This window comes from Hemiscyllium ocellatum, chromosome 5, assembly GCF_020745735.1.
Source record: "Hemiscyllium ocellatum isolate sHemOce1 chromosome 5, sHemOce1.pat.X.cur, whole genome shotgun sequence".
NCBI lineage: Eukaryota > Metazoa > Chordata > Chondrichthyes > Orectolobiformes > Hemiscylliidae > Hemiscyllium > Hemiscyllium ocellatum.
Window position 1 is genome coordinate 90,012,578 of NC_083405.1, and position 23,545 is coordinate 90,036,122.

At 39.7% G+C, this 23,545-nt stretch overlaps 1 protein-coding gene across 1 annotated transcript in view; it reads left to right on the plus strand.

Annotated features, from left to right (window-relative positions):
- mrc1a (mannose receptor, C type 1a) overlaps window positions 1-23,545 on the plus strand; it is a 154,569-nt gene that overhangs the window by 48,592 nt on the left and 82,432 nt on the right. The window contains exons 7-9 of the mRNA XM_060824977.1: window positions 4,812-4,994; window positions 11,077-11,234; window positions 19,523-19,636. Of these exons, the coding sequence (XP_060680960.1) occupies window positions 4,812-4,994; window positions 11,077-11,234; window positions 19,523-19,636 (455 nt within the window). The remainder of the gene's footprint in view (window positions 1-4,811; window positions 4,995-11,076; window positions 11,235-19,522; window positions 19,637-23,545) is intronic.

A 23,545-nucleotide genomic window follows, 5' to 3' on the forward strand; every position in this document is an offset into this window, starting at 1 on the left:
GCAGACACTTTATTTATTCTTTGTTGCAAAACTGACATCATTTTATGTTATTGGTTTATGTTGTTCCTTATTGCTTGAGTTATAGCTTTTTTATGGGATATGTGTCATGTTCTGTTTCCTTTCTCTAGTGCTGAGTATTTCAGGTACCTAGACAACAGACTGACAGAATGGTAAACAAGACACAGAGCCATATTGCTTCACTAAATAGGAGTCCATTTGACCCATCTTAATTGTCCAGGCTGTTTGCTAGAGCACCTCAAACCAAAGCTACACTTGTTCATCTTTCTTAAAAAGCTACCATCTTGTGATTCAAATACTCTTTCAATTTTTGTCAAAGCAAACTATAGCTTCTGCCTCAAGCTTGACAAACCAACTGATGCTCCAACAACTGACATGTAAAGAAATCTCCCTACCTCTTCATCCTTTTGGTCATGATTTTAAATTGATGATCCCTTATTGTTAAAACTCAAATCCAGGAGTAATTTTAGTTACCCTATCAATGTAATTTCTCCTTTCAATATCTTGATCTCTTCTCATATCTGCAGTTTGTCATTTCTGGTATTATCTGAGTCAATCTATATTGTTTATGCTCTATCCTTCCGAAAGTAGATCACCTATGTTACACAAAACACTCTAGTTGCAACTTTAGCAATATTTAGAATTGTTGCAAGATCAGCTAGTAATCAACAATTCTGAATTAATTGAGTTTGCTAAGGACAAAGGAAGGAAACAGGAATATAGATAATACAAAGCATGTGATCAACAAATGGAGGCAGGGAATACAAGGCAAGGATTCCCTAACGCTGACTACAACATAAATGTCAATATTTTGGAGAATCTTGGCTCATATTTATATTGAATCACATCCAAGTCATTATAAGTAACCCCTGAATTAGCCACATGTTCTTTTCTTAAGAAGGGATGTAATTTCATTGAAAAGTTCATTGAAGGTTTAACTCAACTGATTCCTAGAATGAAGTGATTGTCTTATGAGGAAATGTTGGAAAGGCTATGTCTGTGTTCAGTAGAGTTTTGTTGACTGAAAGGTGACATTATTGAAACATTGTTCCTGAGGGAACCGGATAGGATGGATACTGAGAAGGTGTTTCTTCTTGTGAGGGAGTCTACAACAAAGAACACACTGTAAAAATTAGGCATCTCCCATTTATGTTGGAGATGGATATGTTTTTATTTTTGCTCAGAGAGACATTAGTCTGTGGAATCCTCTTCCCCAGGAGGCTGGCCTGGGTCATTGAATACTGAATATTGAAGGCTGACTTTAGCTGGTGTTTGATCAACAAGAGAAGCAAAAGTTATGGATAGCATACAGGAAAGTGGAGTTGAGGCCACAATCAAATCAGTCATGATCTTATTGAATTGCAGAACAAGCTTGAGGGGCTGAATGGTTTGCTCCTCCTCCGAGATCTTGTGCTTTTCATTCACATCCTGCTTTTCATCTGAACAGAATACATGGAAACATCTAATTCTATGTTATAAATTGTTTTTCTGGAAAGTTCTCCAGCTTGGGAATTCAATAGCATTATATCCATTTGAAGGAATTCTACTCTAAGTGTTACAATGGCAATTGTGGGTTTATATTAATTTTGACAAGGTTTAGGTCAATAATGTGATTCCATTGGGAGGGAGCAATGGTTTATACAACCTAGCTCTAAACAAAAGAAGGAAGAGCAACAAGCCGCAGCACAAATTACAGAACTATTTTGATAATTTACATATGTAATGTAGGAGCTGAATTATGCTACTCAGGCCATGCTGTCTGCCCTCCCAATGAAATCGTGGTTTATCTGATTATCTGTAACTCCACTTTCCTGCCTTTTCCCCAAAACACTTCATACCATTACTGATTAAAAACTTGTCTATCTTGGCCTTAAATATACAAAATTACCCAACAGCCTCAACAGCCCTCTGCTGTAAAGAATTTCCCTATCAAGTCCTGAGTAATTTTGGCCTAGTCTGAGGAATCCTCGATCTTGTATGTGAAAAACTCACACTGAACTGGTTATTGTAACGCATTCTTCTCTGAGAGAAGAAATTTCCCTTCATCTGAGTGTTAAATAAGTGACCCCTTATTCTGATATTATGGCCTCTGAATCTAGAGTTTCACACAAGGTGAAACATTCTCTGCATTTATTCAGTCATGTCCCTTAGAAATCTTGAATGCCACCTCTTATTGTTGCCACTTATTCTTCTAAACTCCAAACAGTACAGGCCTAACTGATTCAACCTTACATCAAAGAACACTCCCTCCCTACCTGGTGTCAGCATAGAGAATCTTTTTTGGACTATCTCTGATGCTGTATATCATTTTGGATAAGTGTCCCAAAACTGTGCATAGTCTTCCAGTGACGGCCTAACTAGTGCCTGTATAGTTTTATGAAGATTTCCCTATTCTTATACATCATTACCTTTGAAATAAGGTGATTATAAATTGCAGATTCAAAGTATATCACTTATATTGTAGAAATTTGCAAGATTTTGAGATTAAAGATCATTCAAATGACTATGTGTTTTTCCTCAATACTAACAGAGATATTAGTGAGAGCTGTTGTAAAGGGGATCAAATGGCCACACTTATTTGGAAATACACAGTGCCATTAAAACTGAGCCCAACTGCATGAATTGCTAAGTTCATGAATTCAGATAATGGCTGTGAATCTGGAGTACCACGATATAATGGCATTCTGTTTTTGCTTATGGCTTCTTTGAGTATCACATTAATGAATAGACTAGCAACGTCCACTGATCACATGGTCACAGCTTTGCTTTAGGTTCTGTATGGTTTTGGCCTAGTTTGAGGAATCCTCCATCTTGTACGTGAAAAACTCACACAGAACTGTTTATTGTAACTCATTCAACCATTTAAAAAATTCATGTTGTGCAGAACAATCATAGGTAAAATGGGATCAGGGATCTTGTGTGGTTTTAGGCAACCCATTCATATGTGGATATATACATACCATGAGAACAAGTCATATTATCCAATTTTTTCATCAGCTTCCATGAGAAACATACATGTGATAGAATTGTTCTGAACCTCCTACCCCTTACATATTTCCAGTAATTGGGATAAGTCATTAAAAGAAAGGAATTGAGGACACATTAATCATACGGTGAAGGCATACAGGCGGTTACTATTTCTGCAAATTTTTGAGGGCATTAAATAGAAATTAGAACAAATCAAGGACATAATAAATAAAGAAAATGAAGAGAATTAGAATTTTTCTGCGCCTTTCATAATCTTTAGGTGTGCCAGAGCACTCTACTACCCCATATTGATATAGCACCTTTAATATTATAAGTAGTCAATGTTGTAATGTACTAAATGCAGCAGCTAATCTCATAAACAGGAGTTTGATTAAAAAAACCAGATAATTTGTATTTAATTGACATCAGTTAAAAGATATGTCTAAAGCAGGATAGTGGAGAACTATCCTCATTTTCTTCAAAATGATGATGTTGGACTTTTGTATGCACACCTGAGAAAGCAGACATACCTAAGTTAATGTCTCTTGATAACTGGTGAACTTGATTCTGTAATATTGTCTGCAGTTTTGATCATGATCTCAAAATGGATTGAGATAGATTAGAAAGCATTCATAGGAGGAGAACTCAGGGTGAGTACAGGGGACTAAGGTATGAAGAAATGCTCAAGATGCAGAATTAATTTTGACAGAAAAAATGAAAAGGAAACTAAGCAAAATCTTCAAGTAAAAATGTATCAACTTGCTGTTTGCAAGCTATTTAATTTGGGTAGTAACTATGGGACTAGAGTGTACATTAGTATACAAGATTACAAAAGTCATGTGCCAGTTGTTGGCTTAACTCCTCACCTTTGCAACAGCAACCAGATTTCTGCGGGGCCTTTGAAATATTTAAAAGGTTTCTTTGTTATTAGATAAATATAAGTGTTAATTTTTCTAATAGAATAATTGCCTAGTAGTAGGGGAAGGCGCATAAAGGCTATTTTCGATCCAATCCATATGAAGTGGTGACCCACTGTGTCCGGATGGTACAAGTGGAATACATCCCTCCTCAGCTTTTTAATGAAGTGATATTCATTGTTCAACTTCTGTTCATAATTCTGTTAAGTTTTGAGAGTACTTGTGTTTAAAAGGAACCACAGATTTCTCTGCACATTTATATCCTTACTTTCTTTTTCGTGTTTATTTCCCTACCTTGTAAAAAACCGCTCACCAAAAGTATCAAATATTTGTGAGTCCCTCCATACTGATTCAGTAAACGGCTAAGATCAATCCATTTCACATTTAAAACTTGAATACGTCTTGTTTCCTGATAAGTTGATTTCAGAAAGAGATACCCAAGCCAAACTTTTCCCTCCATTGTCCTAGAATATTGAGGCCTAAATACGACTAAATCCAGGACCATCCTGCTTAATATAGATTGTGGATTGAAACTGAAATTCAAAATTTAAACTCACTGAATCATTGGAAATCTCTCTCTTTTCTTATAAATCTTGTTCTATCATTAATATAGAATAAATGCAACCCAACTCTGCAGGTGTTTTTTTGATTGTTTCCACAGTTATCGACATTACCGTTGATAATCTAGTCATGTGGGGTCTGTGCTGGCTTATGAATAGTTCCTGTATCCTCAAGGATAAAATCACCTGCTTCATGCCAACACAAGGCAAATTAATAATGTTTGCAATAAGATCAGTGGTGTGAGTGGCTGACAAAAATATGGATTCAATGAAAGTGCCTTTGAACTCAATGCCTTTGTTGTGCAATGACTTGTGTTGGACTTAAACTAAATTTGAATTTGTCTTTCAGTGAACAATGCACCCATTTCATGCCCAAAGGGATGGCAGTCATATGCAGGTTATTGTTACATCCTATGCAGAGATCGCAAGACATGGCAAAAGTCTTTGGCTGCCTGTCGAAAGGAGGAAGGAGACTTGGTTAGCATTCATAATATTGAAGAACATAGCTTTATCGTTACCCAGCTTGGATATTGTGAGTACTAAATACTATAACTTTGATTTTCTACAACAAGTATATATTTGAGAGGAATTATAAGAAACAATTGCTCCCTTTATTATTTGATGGGCATAAATTGAGAGATTGAGATGTAGATGTCCACAGTATAGATAAAGATCTTTCAGCCCACAGAGAATGTTCTGGTCAAGAGAAGCACTTGTCTATTCTAAACCCATTTTCCCAGCACTTGGCCTATTGCCTTGTACGCCTTGGTGTTACAAGTCCACATCTAACAACTTGCTAAATGTTATGGAAGTTTCTGCTTCTACCATTCTTTCAGCCAGAGAGTTCCAGAATCCCATCACTCTCTGGGTGAAAAAGATGTTTACTCATATCCCCTCTCAAATTCCGGCCACTTATCCTAAAACTATGACCATTGGTCATTGGTCCTTTTAAAAGATCCATCCTGACCACGAGTTGATGTAAATGTTCAGCTATAATCATATTAAATAGGAACGAAATGGACTCCTCTGCTCCTGTTTCCTTTTGTCTTATAAGATGATATTTGAACTTCAACTGTTTCATCTTTTCTCCTTTATACACCGTGACATTTATGCACCTACTGATTTGCTTAACCTCATCACCTATAGCTCTGATGCCATTGGGCCCTCTAAAATGATTACCGACTCTCACCCTAGCCATTGAACCATCAATCTCACTGACTTAAATAGACAGATATGGTAGACAAGTCTGGGAGAAGGGTATGTTCCAAGTGAATGACTCACTCTCCTTAACCAGTAAGCTTCCGAGCAAGAGCAGCAGCTTGTTAACTTTTGACTGGTGCTTTTCTCAGTGCATTGTAGACTTCGAATTTGAAATATGGCCTTGTGAGAAGCTGCCAGTCAGAGGCTGTAGCCTCAGGTCTGCGAGATTGTCAGTAGCAGCCTCATCATTGGGGATGCGAAAGAGAGTTGAGAAGTTTTATTTCCTTCAGGTTATATGGGGTAGGATTCATAGGAAGAAGAGAATCAGGGCGATTGAAGGAAAAGGCAGGGGTTTTAATTTCAAGGGTCACCCCTGCAGCTTCATTGTGCTCAATTAGCTCCAAGTTGGAGCAAATGGACGTCTATCCCAAACCTGACAGGAAGGGCTACTTGGGTTCCCAATCAGGAAATGAGTCACTTTTCTTGCCTGCTGAGAAGGCAGGTAAATATGGCAGATGGTGAATTGTGGCCTTCAGGTGACTGCTCATGAGTTGGGAAAGTCCCAAATGGACCATGAATTAATTGTAGAGGTGGTGAGAAGGAAGCAAATATCTCTCCAGGTCCGGATAATCTTTGATCATGAGTTGAACTGTTGACCACATACCTGCACCACTGAGATTGCCTGTTTCCACTCACTCAGCTCTGGTGTGCTTCAGCTCAGTATCATCTATATTTTGCTACCTCTAGAACTGACTGTAATGTTGTTATCCTGGCCAGATTCCCAAATTCTATCCTCTGTATGTAGTGTCCAACCTCTGCTGTCCAAATACTTTTCATATCAAATTCTATTAATCTATAGAATTATAGATTCTGGGCGGCACGGTAAGCGGCACAGTGGCACAGTGGTTAGCACTGCTGCCTCACAGCGCCAGAGACTCGTGTTCAATTCCCGCCTCAGGCGACTGACTGTGTGGAATTTGCACGTTCTCCCCGTGTCTGCGTGGGTTTCCTCCGGGTGCTCCGGTTTCCTCCCACAGTCCAAAGATGTGTGGGTCAGGTGAATTGGCCATGCTAAATTGCCGGTAGTGTTAGGTAAGGGGTAAATGTAGGGGTATGGATGGGTTGCGCTTCAGTGGATCGGTGTGGACTTGTTGGGCCGAAGGGCCTGTTTCCACACTGTAGGTAATCTAACCTAATAAGTCCTATGCTTGTTGGTCTAAACTGGCTCCAATTTAAGCAGCACCTTGTAAAATTCTCATTTATGTTTCCAAATCCCTCAGCAGTCTCATCCGTCCCATGTTTAAAATGTGCTCCTCTAATTCTAACTTCATGGAATGTTCTGGGGACCTGGGTTTGAATCTTGTAGGACAGTTGATGGAATTTGAATTCAATAAGGAAAGAAATCTGTAATTAAGAGTCTAATAATAACAACAAAAAGATTGTCCAGTAAAAAAACCATTTGGCTTGCTAATGTCTTTTAAGGAAGGAAACTGCCATCCTGACCTGCATGTGACTCCAGACCCACAGCAATGTGGTTGACTCTTAACTGCCCTCTGGGCAATTAGGGATGGATACTAAATGCTGGCCGAGCCCCCAGTGCCTACAGTTCATGGGTGAATTAAGAAATAAGTTAAATGGTTACCATTAGACTCACATTTAACTCCAGATTTTTGTTGAACTCAAATGTCATCATCTGCGAGTTTCAAACTGTCCCCAGAAATTTACAGCTTGGGGCTTTGGATTACTAGGGCAGTAATTACATTACGCCATCACCTCCCAACAAAAAAAAAGTCACTTGCTCATGGAAAAATCTACATGCAGCATCTTGCACTGCAGCTGGTACATGATCCCTCCAAAAAGGAAGCTCCCCCACTCTTTCTTTCTGTCTGTCACAGGCATATTGGAAGAATTTACAGATTTGATTATCATGTTTGGCCATGTCATGACATGCTTTCCATGGTCATAAAATCCCAGAGTGTAATGTGATACTACCAATTCTCTTGCAATAGTGCATTAGTTGACAAAATGGGCCAGCATTGGCATTAGGGACTAGATTGCCTCCTTCTATGCTACATCATTTGCTGAAAGAGACGCCAATGTCACATGACACCATATTATTTAATTCACTTGCCAGTAGCCACATGCGGTAAGTCAGTGCCAAATGTGTGGTGAAATGATTTTCTACATGAAGTCAGAGATTTTAAAACAGATGTCTATGTGGCTGAGGATAATCCATGGCCATGACAATGATAAGTAGGAATACCTGCAGTAAAATGCAATCTTGATCATATAAAAACTTGCCTGTTAAGGCACGTGATAATGCAATCCCCATTGAAGTAAGTGAAAGCATATTTTAGATGCTACATCACAGTCAGATGCTGCGCAGTGATTAGTTGCTTCTAAAGATATTCTTCGATAGAGCAGCTATCTCACTGCAGCACATCATTGTGGGTGGCATGGTGGCTCAGTGGTTAACACTGCTGCCTCAAAGTGCCAAGGACATATGTTTAGTTCCAGCCTTGGGTGACTCTCTGTGTGGAATTTGCACATTGTCTCTCTGTCTGAGTGGGTTTCCACAGGGAGCTCTGGTGTCCTTCCAAAGTACAAAGATGTGTAGGTTAGGTGGATTGGCCATGCTAGATTAGAGTGGTGCTGGAAAAGCACAATAGGTCAGGCAGCATGTGAGGAGCAGGAAAATCGACATTTCAGGCAAAGGCCGTTCACGATTTTCCCGCTCCTCAGATGCTGCGTGACCTGCTGTGCTTTTCCAGCACCACTCTAATCTAGACTCTGATCTCCAGCATCTGCAGTCCTCACTTTTGCCTAGCTGGATTGGCCATGCTAGATTGTCCAGAATGTGTAGGTGAATTGACCATGGGAAATGTAGGATTACTGGGATGGGGTGGGTCTAGGTGGGATGCGTTTTGGAGGGTCAGTGTGGACTTGATGGGCTGAATGGCCTGCTTCCACACTATAGGGATTCTATGATTCTACCTTTATTCTGACATTAAATCCCAATTCACCTTTGGGAGATTGCTACTGGATTCACCCCAACTTTTGCAGATATTTTGCATTGTATGACCAAGGTGACCTGATTGACACAGGTTTGAAGGGCATCTGAATCTATTGGCCAGTCCTACACTAGACAGACAACAAAACCCTACTGGGATCTAAAATGGCAGCGATACCAGACAAAGCTGCCTAGCAAAGCCAAAAGACATAAGACTGTAATAAGGGGAGCTAGGGCACAGCATTGCAATCACCTTCAGGAAGACCCATGAATGTCATCTGTTAATAATGCTCAGAATCTTTGTGTATGGTTCTCTCTTAGCATCTTTGGACTTTGACAATAGTAACTAGCTTTCTGTTCACATGGACATCAAAGAAGTCACAAAATATATTAATCAATAAGTTTAACGTTATATTTACTGTTGATGATCGATGGCAACACTGAGATGGCAAAACACATCTGCAATATGCTGGTTTACCCAGAGTTCAGGAGGTTCTCTATCCACCAGCATTGTATTTGTACCAATGCGTACCATTGCCTCCTATGGCAGGATTTCAGTCTTTCAATATGTCACTGATATGCAACCACTACACAAAACCATACAGTAAAAGCCTACAACTCAGAACATCAAAGACACCTTTATGTTAAAGGCAATCACTATGGTCTTGAACAGGAAGGAAGAATGGAAGGACAGTACCTTGAATTCTACAGCACACTTTTGTGGTCGTCACATGGCAGAAACTAAGTGCAAATAGCCAGAATGATTATTGAACGTATAATTTGGCTCTGTCTTTGATGTCTTGACTATTCAGGGACTGGCTGAATAAGTATGTGCCAACATCTTAAAATGCAATTCATACAAACCATTTCTTGAATAATAGTAGCTGATGCATATTTCACATTTCACGCGGTGAATATACCTTGCTGCATGATGAGAAAAGTTGTGGCACAGGAAGAGTGAAGAACAAGCTCTGTACCACTGATGCACATGGAAAACCGATGAAGCAAGCACGAATTCAAAATGACAGGCAATGATTACCACAGCAAAACCATTTCTTAAAGCTATATGTCATGTGTAAAGTAATTGTACCTGTTCATGATTCACTCATTTATCTACTCCTCAATAGATTCTTACATGTCGAGGTCAGTATTCATAGCTCATTAAACATGCAATTGTATTTAACATACACTTAACAGATAACACTCATGACCAAGCTACTGAACCATGACATGAATAGGTTGAAAACTTAAACTTAGCTCAGCACATATGTCAATCAGACCTTTGTCAAATATAAGTGCCATTTAGAGCTTGCCATTTTGAATACATTTCTTTCACCTCTGTCATTTTAGCTGTCTCGAATTGGTCAGAGCTGCAATTCACAGCTAGTTGTCAGGATTCCCACTTGCTGTTTCATTGGGTAATCTGTGATGCAAGATTTAAAAAGCACATTTATTGCAGTTCTAGAAAGTTCTATAGTGGAGGAGGAATGAGCCAATGCATGTAGTGATTCTCAAAGACACTAGTTTGTCCTTAGAACATCACCAACTGTTTTAAGCTTTTAACACTTGACTTGAAAGTGAATGATCAAAAGCTTCTTCCAACAGAAATATTTGGTAAAGCAGGATATTCCACTGAATTGTTTTTAGGGTCTTTATGATTTTTGGAAATTTTTTGGTGTTCTCAGTTTCTTACCGATCCCATGTATTTCACTCTGTCAGAGAGGTGTCAATATTTTTGTCCTTTGGTTTGTTGACAAGGCCCAGAGGAACTCACTTTACAGACTCCCTTGCTGAGCTGTTTCCCTTAATCTAATGTTGGAAATCCAAACATGACTCTGCAGTTATATTCTGGCCCAATGAGGTTGTTGGCGGAGGGCTGTAGCAAGAAAGATTGCTTTTAATGCTTGGAATCACAATAGGGGAGTTTGGGAAGATAGAAGAAGTGCAATGAATTTAAAACAGTGCTGCAAAAACTCAGTGTCTTTGACAACATCTGTGAAGGGGGATATAGAGTTAATGTTCAGGGTATGCTGTGGACTTCACCATCAAAATGATGTTACAGCATCAATGGCTGCTACCGATCCTTTGCTCTATTAGGGGCCAGGTGGAGATCACTGCTCGAATAATTTTTAAAGAAATCCCTGCAACGGGACCTTGAATAAGTATGTTAGGAGAAAGAATGGAAAAGCAAAAATATCTTATCCAGCCTTCCTAAAAATCTCATTGTGGGCCTGCACTCTTTTTACTGACAGATTCATGCAGATATGTGCAACACCAGGGCAACCCACGCAAGAAGGACACCTGTCAGAGTTTCCTGCTTTTTTTTTACCAGAGGATGCCAGTTCCTTAAATGCTTCTATTCTAAGATTTTTTTAAAAAAAAGCTGTTTGTGTATTTATTGCAGTAGCCAATGATGAACTATGGCTTGGGATGAATGACCTCAAGACGCAAATGCTGTTTGAATGGACAGATGGATCCCCAGTGACCTTCACTGCCTGGCTGCATAATGAACCCAGCCACTTTGATAATAAGCGAGAGGACTGTGTCATCATGAAGACAAAGGTTATAGTAAATCTACTCATTCAGCAAATTATAGTGAAACCATGTTTTGCATGACTTGATATATAATAAGTGAGGGATACTTTGATTTTTAAAAATGTGATAAAAGGCTAAGATACATAGTAGAGGAACCAGACGTGGACAAGAGAAGGGGCACTTTGCCAGTCATTTCAAAAAAGACCAGCTTAACATTCTCTTAAAGTAGATTGCAGGGCACAATTCATTTTAATTGGGACTCTGGCTGTGTGCTAAATTAGCAGTGATTGTTTTCAGTTCAAGTGGATTACTTTCCAGGTCAGTTGAATGACCTTATTAAAACCAATGACCGATTCTACAATAAAAGGCCCTAAATTTCCTTTGTGGGTTCTTCCAGATCCATGCTGTAGCTCCAGCAGCATCCACTTGAAAACATCCAAGTCTCAGCAGTGCCAAAGTTCTTGTGTAATCTCAAAGGGGTGAAACATTGACTACCACATCCCCAGTGCCACCCGACTTTTAAGGCAACTAGTGTCAATGGTGAACAGAGTATAAGATGTTTTCATCTGCATGGATCTGCCATTTCAATTTAGTAAAGACCCCATATAATATATTCATAAGATGGGTTTGTATCCTATCCTTTCCCTGTGATCTTTCTAGAATGGCTAACAGCATAATGCAAGGTCTGAAACAAAAACAGAAATTACTGAAGAAATTCAGCAGATCTGGCAGTATTTCTGAAGCTGGTCACCCGACGCAAAACATTAACTCTGCTTTCTTTTCACAGAATGCGGTCAGATGTGCTGACTTTATCTGGTTTTGTTTTGAATTTCCAGCATCTGCTTTTTTTTTTGTTTGATTTTAATGCAAGGTTTGGCCTTTTTTTGTTATGCGTTAACTACAGCCTCAATGTTGATAACGTTTGTGAGAATAAGTTCCTCCTCTCTCAGTTGACCTGCTGTTACTGTGGGATCTCTTATGCCCAATACAATTCGGTTTTTAATCAGATCACCTTATAGTTACACAAATTCACAGGATTCTGAGAGCGGTGTTAATACAGTTAGGATGTCTTCTTGGAGAATATGATCTCCAAACTAAAGCTCGAGTGTAAGACCAGTTCAACATCTGCCAAGGAAAGTTCCAGCTGCCCTGAGAATAGACTGAAAGACAAGGTAGAACAGCTGGACAAGAGAAAAAAAGCATGAAAAATCACACTCAGGTTATCTGTTTAAGACATATTCAAATTTGAATAAGACATGAGAGACGAAACCCTTACAGTTTTCCTCCATTTAATCATTTTCTGTGAATATTAAAGTTAATTTGAAATTTTTCTGCTAGATGTTCTGGAGAGAGAAACAGAGAGAGGGAGAGACAGAGAGAGAGAGAGACTTTGCTTCATTTATACACATTCTGCTTGACTCTTTTTCAGCTGAAAACATCGGTTATATGAAGATATAGGCTGTGGCAATGTGACCTGCAAAAATGACAAAGCAGGGTTTAGGACAGAACATCAGTGTTATTAATTTAATGCTAAATGGCATTTCTATCAAATAACTGGCTAGAATTCTAGACTGTGAGGCATTACCAGCTGAAAAGTGTTCAATATTTTTTATATTTTGAAAAGTCTTGTTCAAATGGAGTGGCACTTGTATTCATTGTTTAGTCTTTAAGGATCAGGCTCATTCTGATGGAGGGATCTTGAGGGGACTTGATGGGTGTAATTCAGGACGATGTTTCTTCTTGTTCAAGACTTCAAGAATGAGCTCTCTCTTTAAAACAAAGATATTGGGAATTGTTTTTCCTCAGAGGATTATTTGAGTGTGGACTTCTCTTCCCCAGAAAGCAGTATTGGCTGAGTCTGTATATCTTATCAAGGCTGAGTTAATTTTGATAGAAGAGGGGGTCAGTAGTTATGGATCAGAAAGGAAATTGAACAATGAGTCAACAACCAGATCAAACATGACCTTATTGGCTGGTGGAACAGATTCGAAGGACCAAATAGCCTACTCTCATTCCTACATTCTATGTTTTGTTTTGGATGTGAGCATTACCAGCATATTTGTCATTTATTGCCCAACCTTAGATTTCCGAATAAGGCAACTTTTGGTGAACTGAATAACTTGCAGTGCCATTTGGGAGTACAGTTAAATGGGGCTAGAGTTACAGTAGCTATATCTTTTTAGATGGCATGTTTCCTTCCCTAAAGAATATTAAAGAACCCATTGGAGCTTTAATGATCATTGAATAGTTTGGTGTCACTTTCCCTTTCACTTATGTCACATGTTTAATTTTCAATTTAGGGTTAGGAATCTAAGCCTCAGATAAATTTTAGGGTCCACAATATGTAAAGCAAGCACAGCATCCAATTAATGGCATTGAGTGTTATCAGGACAGGGCAGCTGCCTGCAAAATATTAACAGCAAATCTGATGTCAATCTGAATGGGGCCTGTAACTACTTTACAGAAGAGACCAAACAGCACCTCAGAGCCTCACTCCAGCATGGAAGTGGGAAAATGGTCAATGAAGTAAATTGCTCCTGATTTGGCTTAGATACCCCTACCTTTCACATGTTTTAGTCAAAGAAATAATAATTCGTCCCCACATTGAATCTGACAACTGTGCACTAATATTACACAGCAGACTATTTGGATTCGGTAATTTTCATTACTGATTAACAATAACTTTCTTGTCATCCCTGGTCTGCTAATAAATTCTTCAAGGTACTTGAAAGATTGATGAATTCCTGATTCCACTTGCCTCACCCTCACGTTGAAAATGTGTGTCCTGGTGGTACAGGGGCACTGACACATGAACTGGGAGCACTGATTTCAAAATGTATTGGGCTGTCCATCGGCAACTGAAAACCCTAGTTTGTGTTTTCACTTGAAAATATTTTAACTGCATTCAAATTCTCAAACTTGCTATGTGACAGTTCAACTGAGGCGATCAAATTATTAATCTGGTAAAGCCAATATAAATCCAAGCTAGAACGAAGTGTGATTTGGAGGGCAGCGAAAATTTGTATCAAAATCTCTGACAAGGAATGCAAGCATTTGGACTCAAATAGATCTAGGTTACCATGGGCAATGGGTTGGGATCACACAGAAAGTCAACAGAGACAGATTTCGGGCTTATTGAACCATGAAGGAGAGATTTACAACACAGATTGGAATGAACCATTAGAGAATCTTGGCTAGAGAGCTACAGAAAGTTGGTGTGGGAAATACTGAAGAAGGAAAATAATTTAAATATGTTTCAACACAATCTAAACCCATACATGAAAGATAAGTATTACTTATCCAATAACATGTCAATGCACATTTGCAACAGGAGATGGAGCTGTAGGCAAAAGGAGGCAGCATGAATTCAGAACCAAATGTAACTTTTAAATACCTAAGTTGCAAACCATATCTTGTAGTCAACTGGGATAGGAAGCAAGGGGGCCCAAAGAAAAAGCAAAACTATTCATGATCAGATGGGCCAATGGGCTAAGGAGTGGCAGATGGAGTTTCACTTAGATAAATGCGAGGTGCTGCATTTTGGAAAATAACAGGGTCATGGAAGGAAACAGTACAATAATCAGAGCTGGGCTTATACATTTAATGGTCAGGTCCTAGGGGGTGTTGCTGAACAAAGAGGCCTTGGAGTGCAGGTTCATAGTTCCTTGAAAGTAGAATCGCAGGTAGATAGGCTACTGAAGAAGGTGTTTCGTATGCTTTCCTTTGTTGGTCAGAGCATTGAGTATAGGAGTTGAGAGGTCATTTTGCTGCTGTACAGGACATTGATTTGGCCATTTTTGGAATATTATGTGCAATTTTGGTCTCCTTCCTATGGGAAAGATGTTGTGAAACTTGAAAGGGTTCAGAAAACATTTACAGGAATGTTGCCAGGGTTGGAGGATTTGAGCTATAGGGAGAGGCTGAACAGGCTGGGGTTGTTTTCCCTGGAGTGTTGGAGGCTGAGAGGCAATGATATAGAGGTTTATAAAATCATGAGGGGGCATGGAGAGGGTAAATAGACAAGGTCCCCTTTGGGGAAGCCCAGAACTAGAGGGCATAGATTTAGGTTGAGAGGGGAAAGATATAAAAGGGACCTAAGGGATAGCATTTCCACACAGACGGTGGTGCGTGTATGGAATGAGTTGCCAGAGGAAGTGGTGGAGACTGGTACAATTGCAGCATTTAAAAGACATCAAGATGGGTAAATGAATAGGGAGTGTTTAGAGGGATAGAGGCCAAGTGCTGGCAAATGGGACTAGATTAGGTTGGGATAACTGGTCGGCTGGATGAATTGGACTGAAGGGTCTGTTTCCATGCTGTACATCCCTATGACTCTATGACTTTATTTAAAACTAATAATTAATGTTTGGATGTCCAGGGGTCTGGAGCCTGACAAATATAAGATCCAGCAGGCAAAATGGACAAGTTATTTTAAATAAGTTTAAAATCACGTCACAAAAATTACTAATGCTTGAAACAAATAAGTGGCAAAACAATCAGAAAGGAAATAGGATTTTTTTTAACGTGTTGAGTTGTTCTGATCTGGACTGCACGAACTGAAAGCACGGTGAAAGCAGATTTTGGGGGCGATGATTTAGGGAGTGGGATTAATTGGATGGCTCTGTCATGAGCTGACTGGTCTCCTGCACTGTTTCTTTCCATGACTCTGTTATTTTTCGTCATAAATCCTTGCTAGTATTAGTACTTACAGTGTGTAAAACCAGGTTGAATGTTATTGGGATGATCTCCTCACTTTTTGCAAAGGTCCAAGATGTCGTTTGTCATTGAACCAACAATTCAGGATCCAAGGTGTCCTGCTTGGGTATAGGCTGAGGGTGAGCGGGGAAAGATATGAAAGAGACCTGCGGGGCAACTGTTTTACACAGAGGGTGGTATGTGTATGGAATGAGCTGCCAGAGGAAGTGGTGGAGGCTGGTATAATTGCAACATTTCAGAGGCATTTGGATGGGTATATGAATAGGAAAGGTTTGGAGGGATATGGGCCGGGTGCTGGCAGGTGGGACTAGATTGGGTTGGGATATCTGGTCGGCATGGACAGGTTGGACCGAAGGATCTGGTTCCATGTTGTACATCTCTCTGACCCAATGATAAAATCTAGAATATCTGTGACAAAATAAACAAATTCCAATGACAGACTTTTATTTGAATCAGTGTTCTATTATATCCAGGTCAGAATATGAGCATAGTTTTCACATATTTGTACAGACAACAGGGACATTTCATGGCAAAGAAAGATCATTATCATCTGGAATATATTGATCACTGTCCTGGAAAGTTAATGTATAAACAATGTACTTTATCTTGGAGCAACTGGCCCTGCTGAATGTTTGTTTCTCCAGCTCCATGAAATAAGCATATTCCACTTTTTAAAAACTAGCCTGGGAATGTATAGGACTGGAAAAGGCCAGTGTATTTAGTCAGAGGAAAAGTAAAATGTCTAGCATTCTTTTTCTTAAAATGAAATTTGACACTGTGTCCCAAGGCAGTGTGATATATGCAGAAAATACATACCATTAGCAATTACAGTAAAAACAAAACCAAACAGACAAACAGACACACACACATATTGTGTATACAAATTGTGCATCATCAGCTATGACGGATACTATAACTAGTCTTTACAAAGGATAATAGATGACAGCATTATGCCAGTCAAAATTGGTTGTATTACCTTGCCCCTGCATACCACTTGCACGTATGTGCTGAAACCTTTGCATAATGATCAGGTAGGCAGTTATGTGTAGGCCTTAAGCATTTGATCTTTGTACTATGTCCTGCAGCCTAGCTTTCACTCTTCAGAAAAGAAGGATAATAACAATAATGGAGAACAAGGAAATAGCAGAGGAGTTGAATAAGTACTTTACATCAATCTTCGGGTTGGTGAGGATTCGCTGCCGCCGGTTAGCCACTGCCGGTTCGCCACCAGCGTTTCTCCACTAGGGTCATTTGCCCTCTGGAGACTATTCACCACCGGACAGATATATATGTACTGATTGTTTTCCCTCCCGCCTGTTCTTTCATACTTCTCAGTCCCCTTTATTTATACAACAACATAGTACATACTGATTAAAAAAAAGGTGAAATAAATACCATTTTATTGGTTTATACATAAAAATGAGTTACAAACACTTGCAGTCGCAAATCATCCTCTGTGGCTAATTGGCAGCGGCGAATGGTCCCATCCCGCAATCTTCATGGTAGTTGACATTAACAGCATTCCAAAATTAGTAAAATTTCAAGGGGCAAATGGAGGAGAATAAAATATAATAATTATCACTCCAGAAAAAGTGCCTGAGAAACTAATGGATCTAAAGTATCCTAGTGTCCTCAAAATCCTCTGGAACTGATGGGATTATCCTAGAATTTTAAAGGAATTGGCGACAGTGATGGCAGATGTACTTGTAGTAATGTTCCAGGAATCCTTAGATTCTGGAAAAGTCTCAGAGAATTGGAAAACTGACAACATAACATGTTTAGTTAAAAAGGACAGGAGACAAAATTAAGGTATCTATAGGTCAATTACTCAATATCAGTTATTGGGAAAATGTTAAGTCTATTAGATAAAAGTAATGTTGACATAGTCCTAGAGGACTCCATAGCACAGCTCTCCCATGAGAGAAAGAGACAATTGGTGGTGCTTTAATCTGAGGGTTACCATGTATGAGATGAAGGGAGAGGTTGAGAAGGAGAGTCCTTCATATTAACCTCAGCTAGTGGGGGAATTGAGCCCATGATTAATTGCTATACAACCATCAATGATGTCTACTGCTCCAGTCCCCATCTGCATTTTGGAAAATCACTTCACAACACTGTGCTCCTCCTCCTGGCTTACAAGCAGAAATTGAATCTTGAGGACCCAGTACAAAGAGTAGTGCAGTGTTGATCAGTAGCAATGAAAAAGGTCTTTAGCATGGTGGCTCAGTGGATAGCACTGCTGCCTCACAGCACCAGTCACTCGGTTGGATTCCCACCTCGGGCAACATTTTGTGTGGAGTTTGCACATTCTCCCCATGTCTGCATGGGTTACCTCTGGATGCTCCGGTTTCCTCCCACAATCCAAAGATGTGCAGGTCAGGTGAATTAGCCATGCTAAATTGCCCATAATGTTAGGTGCATTAATCAGAGGTAAATAAATGGTAGATGAATGGGTCTGGGTGGGTTACTCTTTGGATAATAGATGTGGACTTGTTGGGTTGAAGGGCCTGTTTTTATACTGAAGATAATCACATCTAAAAGCTTCTATGGGACTACTTAGAGTGGACTGGTCTATATTCAAGAACTCAGCGGCCAACCTAAGCGAGCATGTTACCATTATCACAGACTTCATTAGTAAGTGTGTAGAAGGCTCCAAGTGTAATACTTGGAGTGGACAGTTTATGAGGAAAGGGTGGATATACTATGTTTGAATGTACTGGAGTCTAGAAGATTAAGGGTTGCCTTGATTAAAATATATATGATGCTGAAAGTTCTTGACAGAGCAGGTATAGAGACAATGTTTCTCATTATTCCAAGTATTACACTGGTAAACCTGTTGTGAACTGCTTCCAACATATTTACATCCTTCCTTAAAAAAAAGGTGACCAACATTCTATGTGGTAGTCAGGTATCATTTCACCAGGGGCCAATATAACTGAAGCATGGCCTACCTGCATACTAACCTTTTGTGATTCAAGTACTAAGACACCAAGATTCCTCTGCAACTTATGCCTCTGCAATCTCTCACCATTTAGATAAAATATTTTTTTCTTTATTCTTCATGTTTAAAAATCAGTAGCTTACCTAAAACAGAGATGCAGCAAAAGGAATTCTCACAAAGTCATGAGTCTTGAACTTTTCTTGAAAAGGCAGTAGAACCAGAGCATTTGGATATTTTTAAGGTGGTGGATTGATTTGCGGTAGACTAAGGGTGAAATGTTATCAGAAGTATGCTGGAACAATGTTTCATATGATTCTTCCTGCCATTACATGGAGCTCTGAGATATGTGCATGGCAGTAGCCTCTGGAACTGGAAGTCTATGTGTCAGCACACTGATTGGTGTGTGCAGAATCTCCAGCCATGCAGCATGAGGTAACTTTGGACAGTAATATAGATTTGTGGTTCCACATAAATCAGCTACGATGTTTTCAAATGGTGGATTAAGCTTGAGGGACTAAAAGGCTGACTTCCGCTTCTTTCTGCTATGTTTATATGTATGTGTATTTCTGTAACCTAATGTACAGGGACCTCTGCAGGTAATGACTATATCCATATGTAATCAGATATTAAAGTAAAAGTTAATGCTTGTCTTTATTAGATTGGCTACTGGGCAGATCATGTGTGTGAAAAACAGCATGGATATATTTGCAAACGTAAACCACTTTCAAAAGGGCAGGAGGAGGTGATTCCTGTGGAAGAAGGATGTTTGAAGGTAAGGATTATTTGGAGGAGCCAGTGTTAGACGGGGGTGGACAAAGTTAAAAACCACACAACAACAGCTTAGTGTCCAACAGGTTTATTTGGAACTACTAGCTTTTGAAGCGCTGCTCCTTCATCAGGTAGTTGTGGAGAATAAGATTTATAGCAAAAGGGTTACAGTGATGTAAGTCCCCAGCCTTCCCCAAATTCCTGGTGAAAAGTCGTGATTTGTTCGAGTGGAATGCTGATTCCAGTGACCCTAACATTAGAAAAAATACTTGACTCATGTATGAGTCAATCTGTTTACCTACTGATAAGAAAGCATATTTAAAGTTAAACTAATTTCCTTCCAAAAGAGGTGTCCTTCAAGGCATGGCTGCTTGTTTTATATGCTGGCATTAATAAGTACCAACTGGACAGAATAATTCAGCACATTTTGCAATTTAAGCTTTCAAGCTTGAATAAATGCAATTATAGAGTCATAGAGTCACAGAGTCACAGAGTCACAGAGTCATCGAGTCACACAGCATGGAAACAGATCCTTCATTCACCAGTCCACACCAACCATGTTCACAAACTAGCGCCAGTTGCCTGCATTTGACCCATATCCCTCCATACCTTTCCTATTTGTGTACTTATCCAAATGTCTTCTCAACATTGTAACTGTAGCTGTACCCACCACTTCTTCTGGCAGTTCATTCTACACTAAGCAGTCTCTGTGTAAAAAACGTAGCCCTCATGGCATTTTAAAACTTTCTCCTCTCACGTTAAAAGTATGCCCCCTAGTTTAGAGCTCCCCCATCCTTGGGAAAATGCCCTTGCTATTTACCTTATCCATACCCCTCATGATTTTATAAATCAGTATAAGGTCACCCCTCTAACTACTATGCTCCAGTATTAAAACTTTCAGCCTATCCAACCAAAATTTATAACTCAAACTCTCCATTCCTGGCAACATACTGGTAAATCCTCTCCAATTTAATAATATCCTTCCTGGACAGGGTGAATAGTGGAATTCATTGACACAGAAGGCTATGGAGACCAGGTCATTGAATCTATTTAAAACAGAGGCAGATAATTTCTTGATTGTCAAGGGGATCAAAGGTTACAGAGAAAAAGTGGAAAAATGATTGAATGTTGGAGCAGATTCTATTGGCCAAATGGCCTTATTTCTGCTCCCATGGTCTTATGGTGACCAGAACTGGATACAGTACTCTAGAACAGGCCTCACTAAAATTCTGTGCAACTTCAACATGATGTTCCAACTCCTATACTCAAATGTCTAAGCAATAAGCATGTTAAAGACTTTCCTAACCACCCTGTCTATTTGTGATGCAAATTTCAAAGAATTATGTACCTGAACCCCTAGATCTCTCCATTCTACAGCGCTACCCAGAGCCCTACCAATAATTGTATAAGTCCTGCCCTTATTTGTTTTATCAAAAGGCAATATCTTGCATTTATCCAAATTAAATTCCATCTGTCCCTCCTCAGCAAAGTGATCCAATTGATCACGATCTCAGTGTAATCTTAGATAACCGTCTTCACAGTCCACTACACCACCAAATTTGATGTTATCTGCAAACATATTAACCATACTTTCTATATTCTCATTCAAATTGTTTATATAAATGGCAATTAAAAGTGGACCCTTTAACAATTTCCTCCCAGAATATTGAGTTTCATGAGCCTGTGAAACGACAGACTCACCAAAGGTGGTAACACAGCAGTATACAGCAAAGAGGGAGTTTCCCTGGAAGTTCTCAACATTGACTTTGGGCCCCACAAGGTCTTATATCAGGTCAAACATGGGCAAGGATTATTTCCAACATTCTTCATCTGCTTCATTAATAACCTTAGATCCAAAATATGATGGGCAGTGTGGATCTTCATTGATAAGGGGCAAGTAATATTTCTGCCACAGAGGAGTCAGGTTTTCATTTCCAACTCTTGCCCCTTGACATTCTTGAATGTTAGTTGTTGAATGAGTCTTTGCCCAAATTCTTTGTCATCATATACAAGAGTATGCATGAAAATGTGGACTAATTCAGTCAAATCAAATCTCATTGTTATCTAATTCATACTCATGAATGTTTTCCAGGAAATGTACCTGGATCATAAATGGGTGCAAACAAGTTAATGGAAGTCAGCTTTGGCCTCTCTAGGTTTTGCATGTGAACAGTCTGCATCAGCCTATGATGGCATGTTTATAGAGCTTGCTCGAAATATACTAGATTGTTATTGGAACTTCCATCTGTTTCGTTGCTGCATTCTGTTGCATGGTAAATTCAAAATTCACACGACATCGGGTTATAGTCCAACAGGTTTATTTGAAACTGCAAGCTTTTGGAGCCCCCCGCTCCTTCCTCAGGCAGCTAGTGAGAGAGAATACATTTGACACAGAATTTGTAAGTCAAAGATCAGAGGATCATACAACTTATGCAAATGTATTGAACAAACCTAGATAGCTATTAAGTCTTTAGTCAGTTAGAATGGAGGTGCTGGTTTTATTTCTAAAGTAGGAATGTATAAAATGCCACATTGACTGGCTGTCTACAGTTGATGTGCTTTTTGAATAAAATAGAACGTACCTGCAAATTCAAATCTGCAAATGCAATTTCACTCCATAGATTGGTGTGTATTTGTGTGCGTGTGAGGGAGAGGGAGAGAGAGTGTGTGCATGTGTGTGCATGCTGGAGAGAGAGAGATAGATAGATAGATAGATAAAGAGACAGAGAGAGAGTGTGCGTGCATGTGTGCGCGTGTATGAGAGAGAGAATGTGTGTGCTTGAGAGAGTGTGTGTGAGTGTGAAGGTGCATATGTGTGTGAGTATGTGTGAGTGTGCACAAGTGTGAATGAGACAGAATGTGTACAAGTGTGAGGAAGTATATACCTGTGAGAGAGTATGAGTGAGACTACGTGTGTATGAGAGAGAGTCTGTGTGAGTATGCTTGTGTTTTTGTGTGAGATAGTGTGTGTATGTTTGTGCGTTTGTGAGTGCATATCTTTGAGAGACGGTCTGTGTGAGTGTGCTTGTGTGTGTGTGTGAGAGATTATAGTGTGATGGGGTTACTTGTGGTGTGACATTAACTCAAGATCCCAGTTGAGGCCGTCCTCATGAAATTAGCTCTCAGCCTCTGCTCCACAACTCTGCGTTGTTGAGTATTCTGAAGTCCACCTTGGAGGGCGTTCACCTGAAGATCCAAACCTGGATGTCTTTGACAGCTGAACTATTCCCCCTGGGAGGGAACACACTGTCTGGTGATTGTTGGACAGTACCCATGAGACCAGCCTCCACTGCGATCTTGGGTTCATGTCACACTGCAGGTGACCCCACCATACTATACACTCTCAAACACACACACTCATACACATTCACATAGACCCCTTCTCATATAGACACACTCTCACTCACACTCTCTCAACAGGCATGGACTCCCTCACACTCATGCACACTCTCTCTCAAGCATGCACACTCTCGCACACATTCACACATAAGCTATCACGCACATATACTCCATCACAATCACACACACTCCATCTCCAGAGCATACACACACACTCTCTCCCTCTCTCTCACAAACACACACACATCTAAGTGGGGGGAAATTGCGATTGTAGATTTGAATTTGCAGGTATATTCTACTCTGCTCAAAATCACACAATCTGTTGACAGTCAGTCAATGTAGAGTTTTATAAATTCCTACTCTGGAAATAAAACCAGTCTGGCTGCACGCTGAGACACAAACAGACGTGAAACATGGCCTCATGCCCAAAATGCATTGTCTGACCTGAGGTGCCACCTTTATTCTGATAAAACCTGAAATTATCTTGGAGTAGGGATTTACATATGAATAAATCGATACCCACAACTCTATTCTAAATGACTAAATACTTAAAAGCCATCTAGGTTTGTTCAAT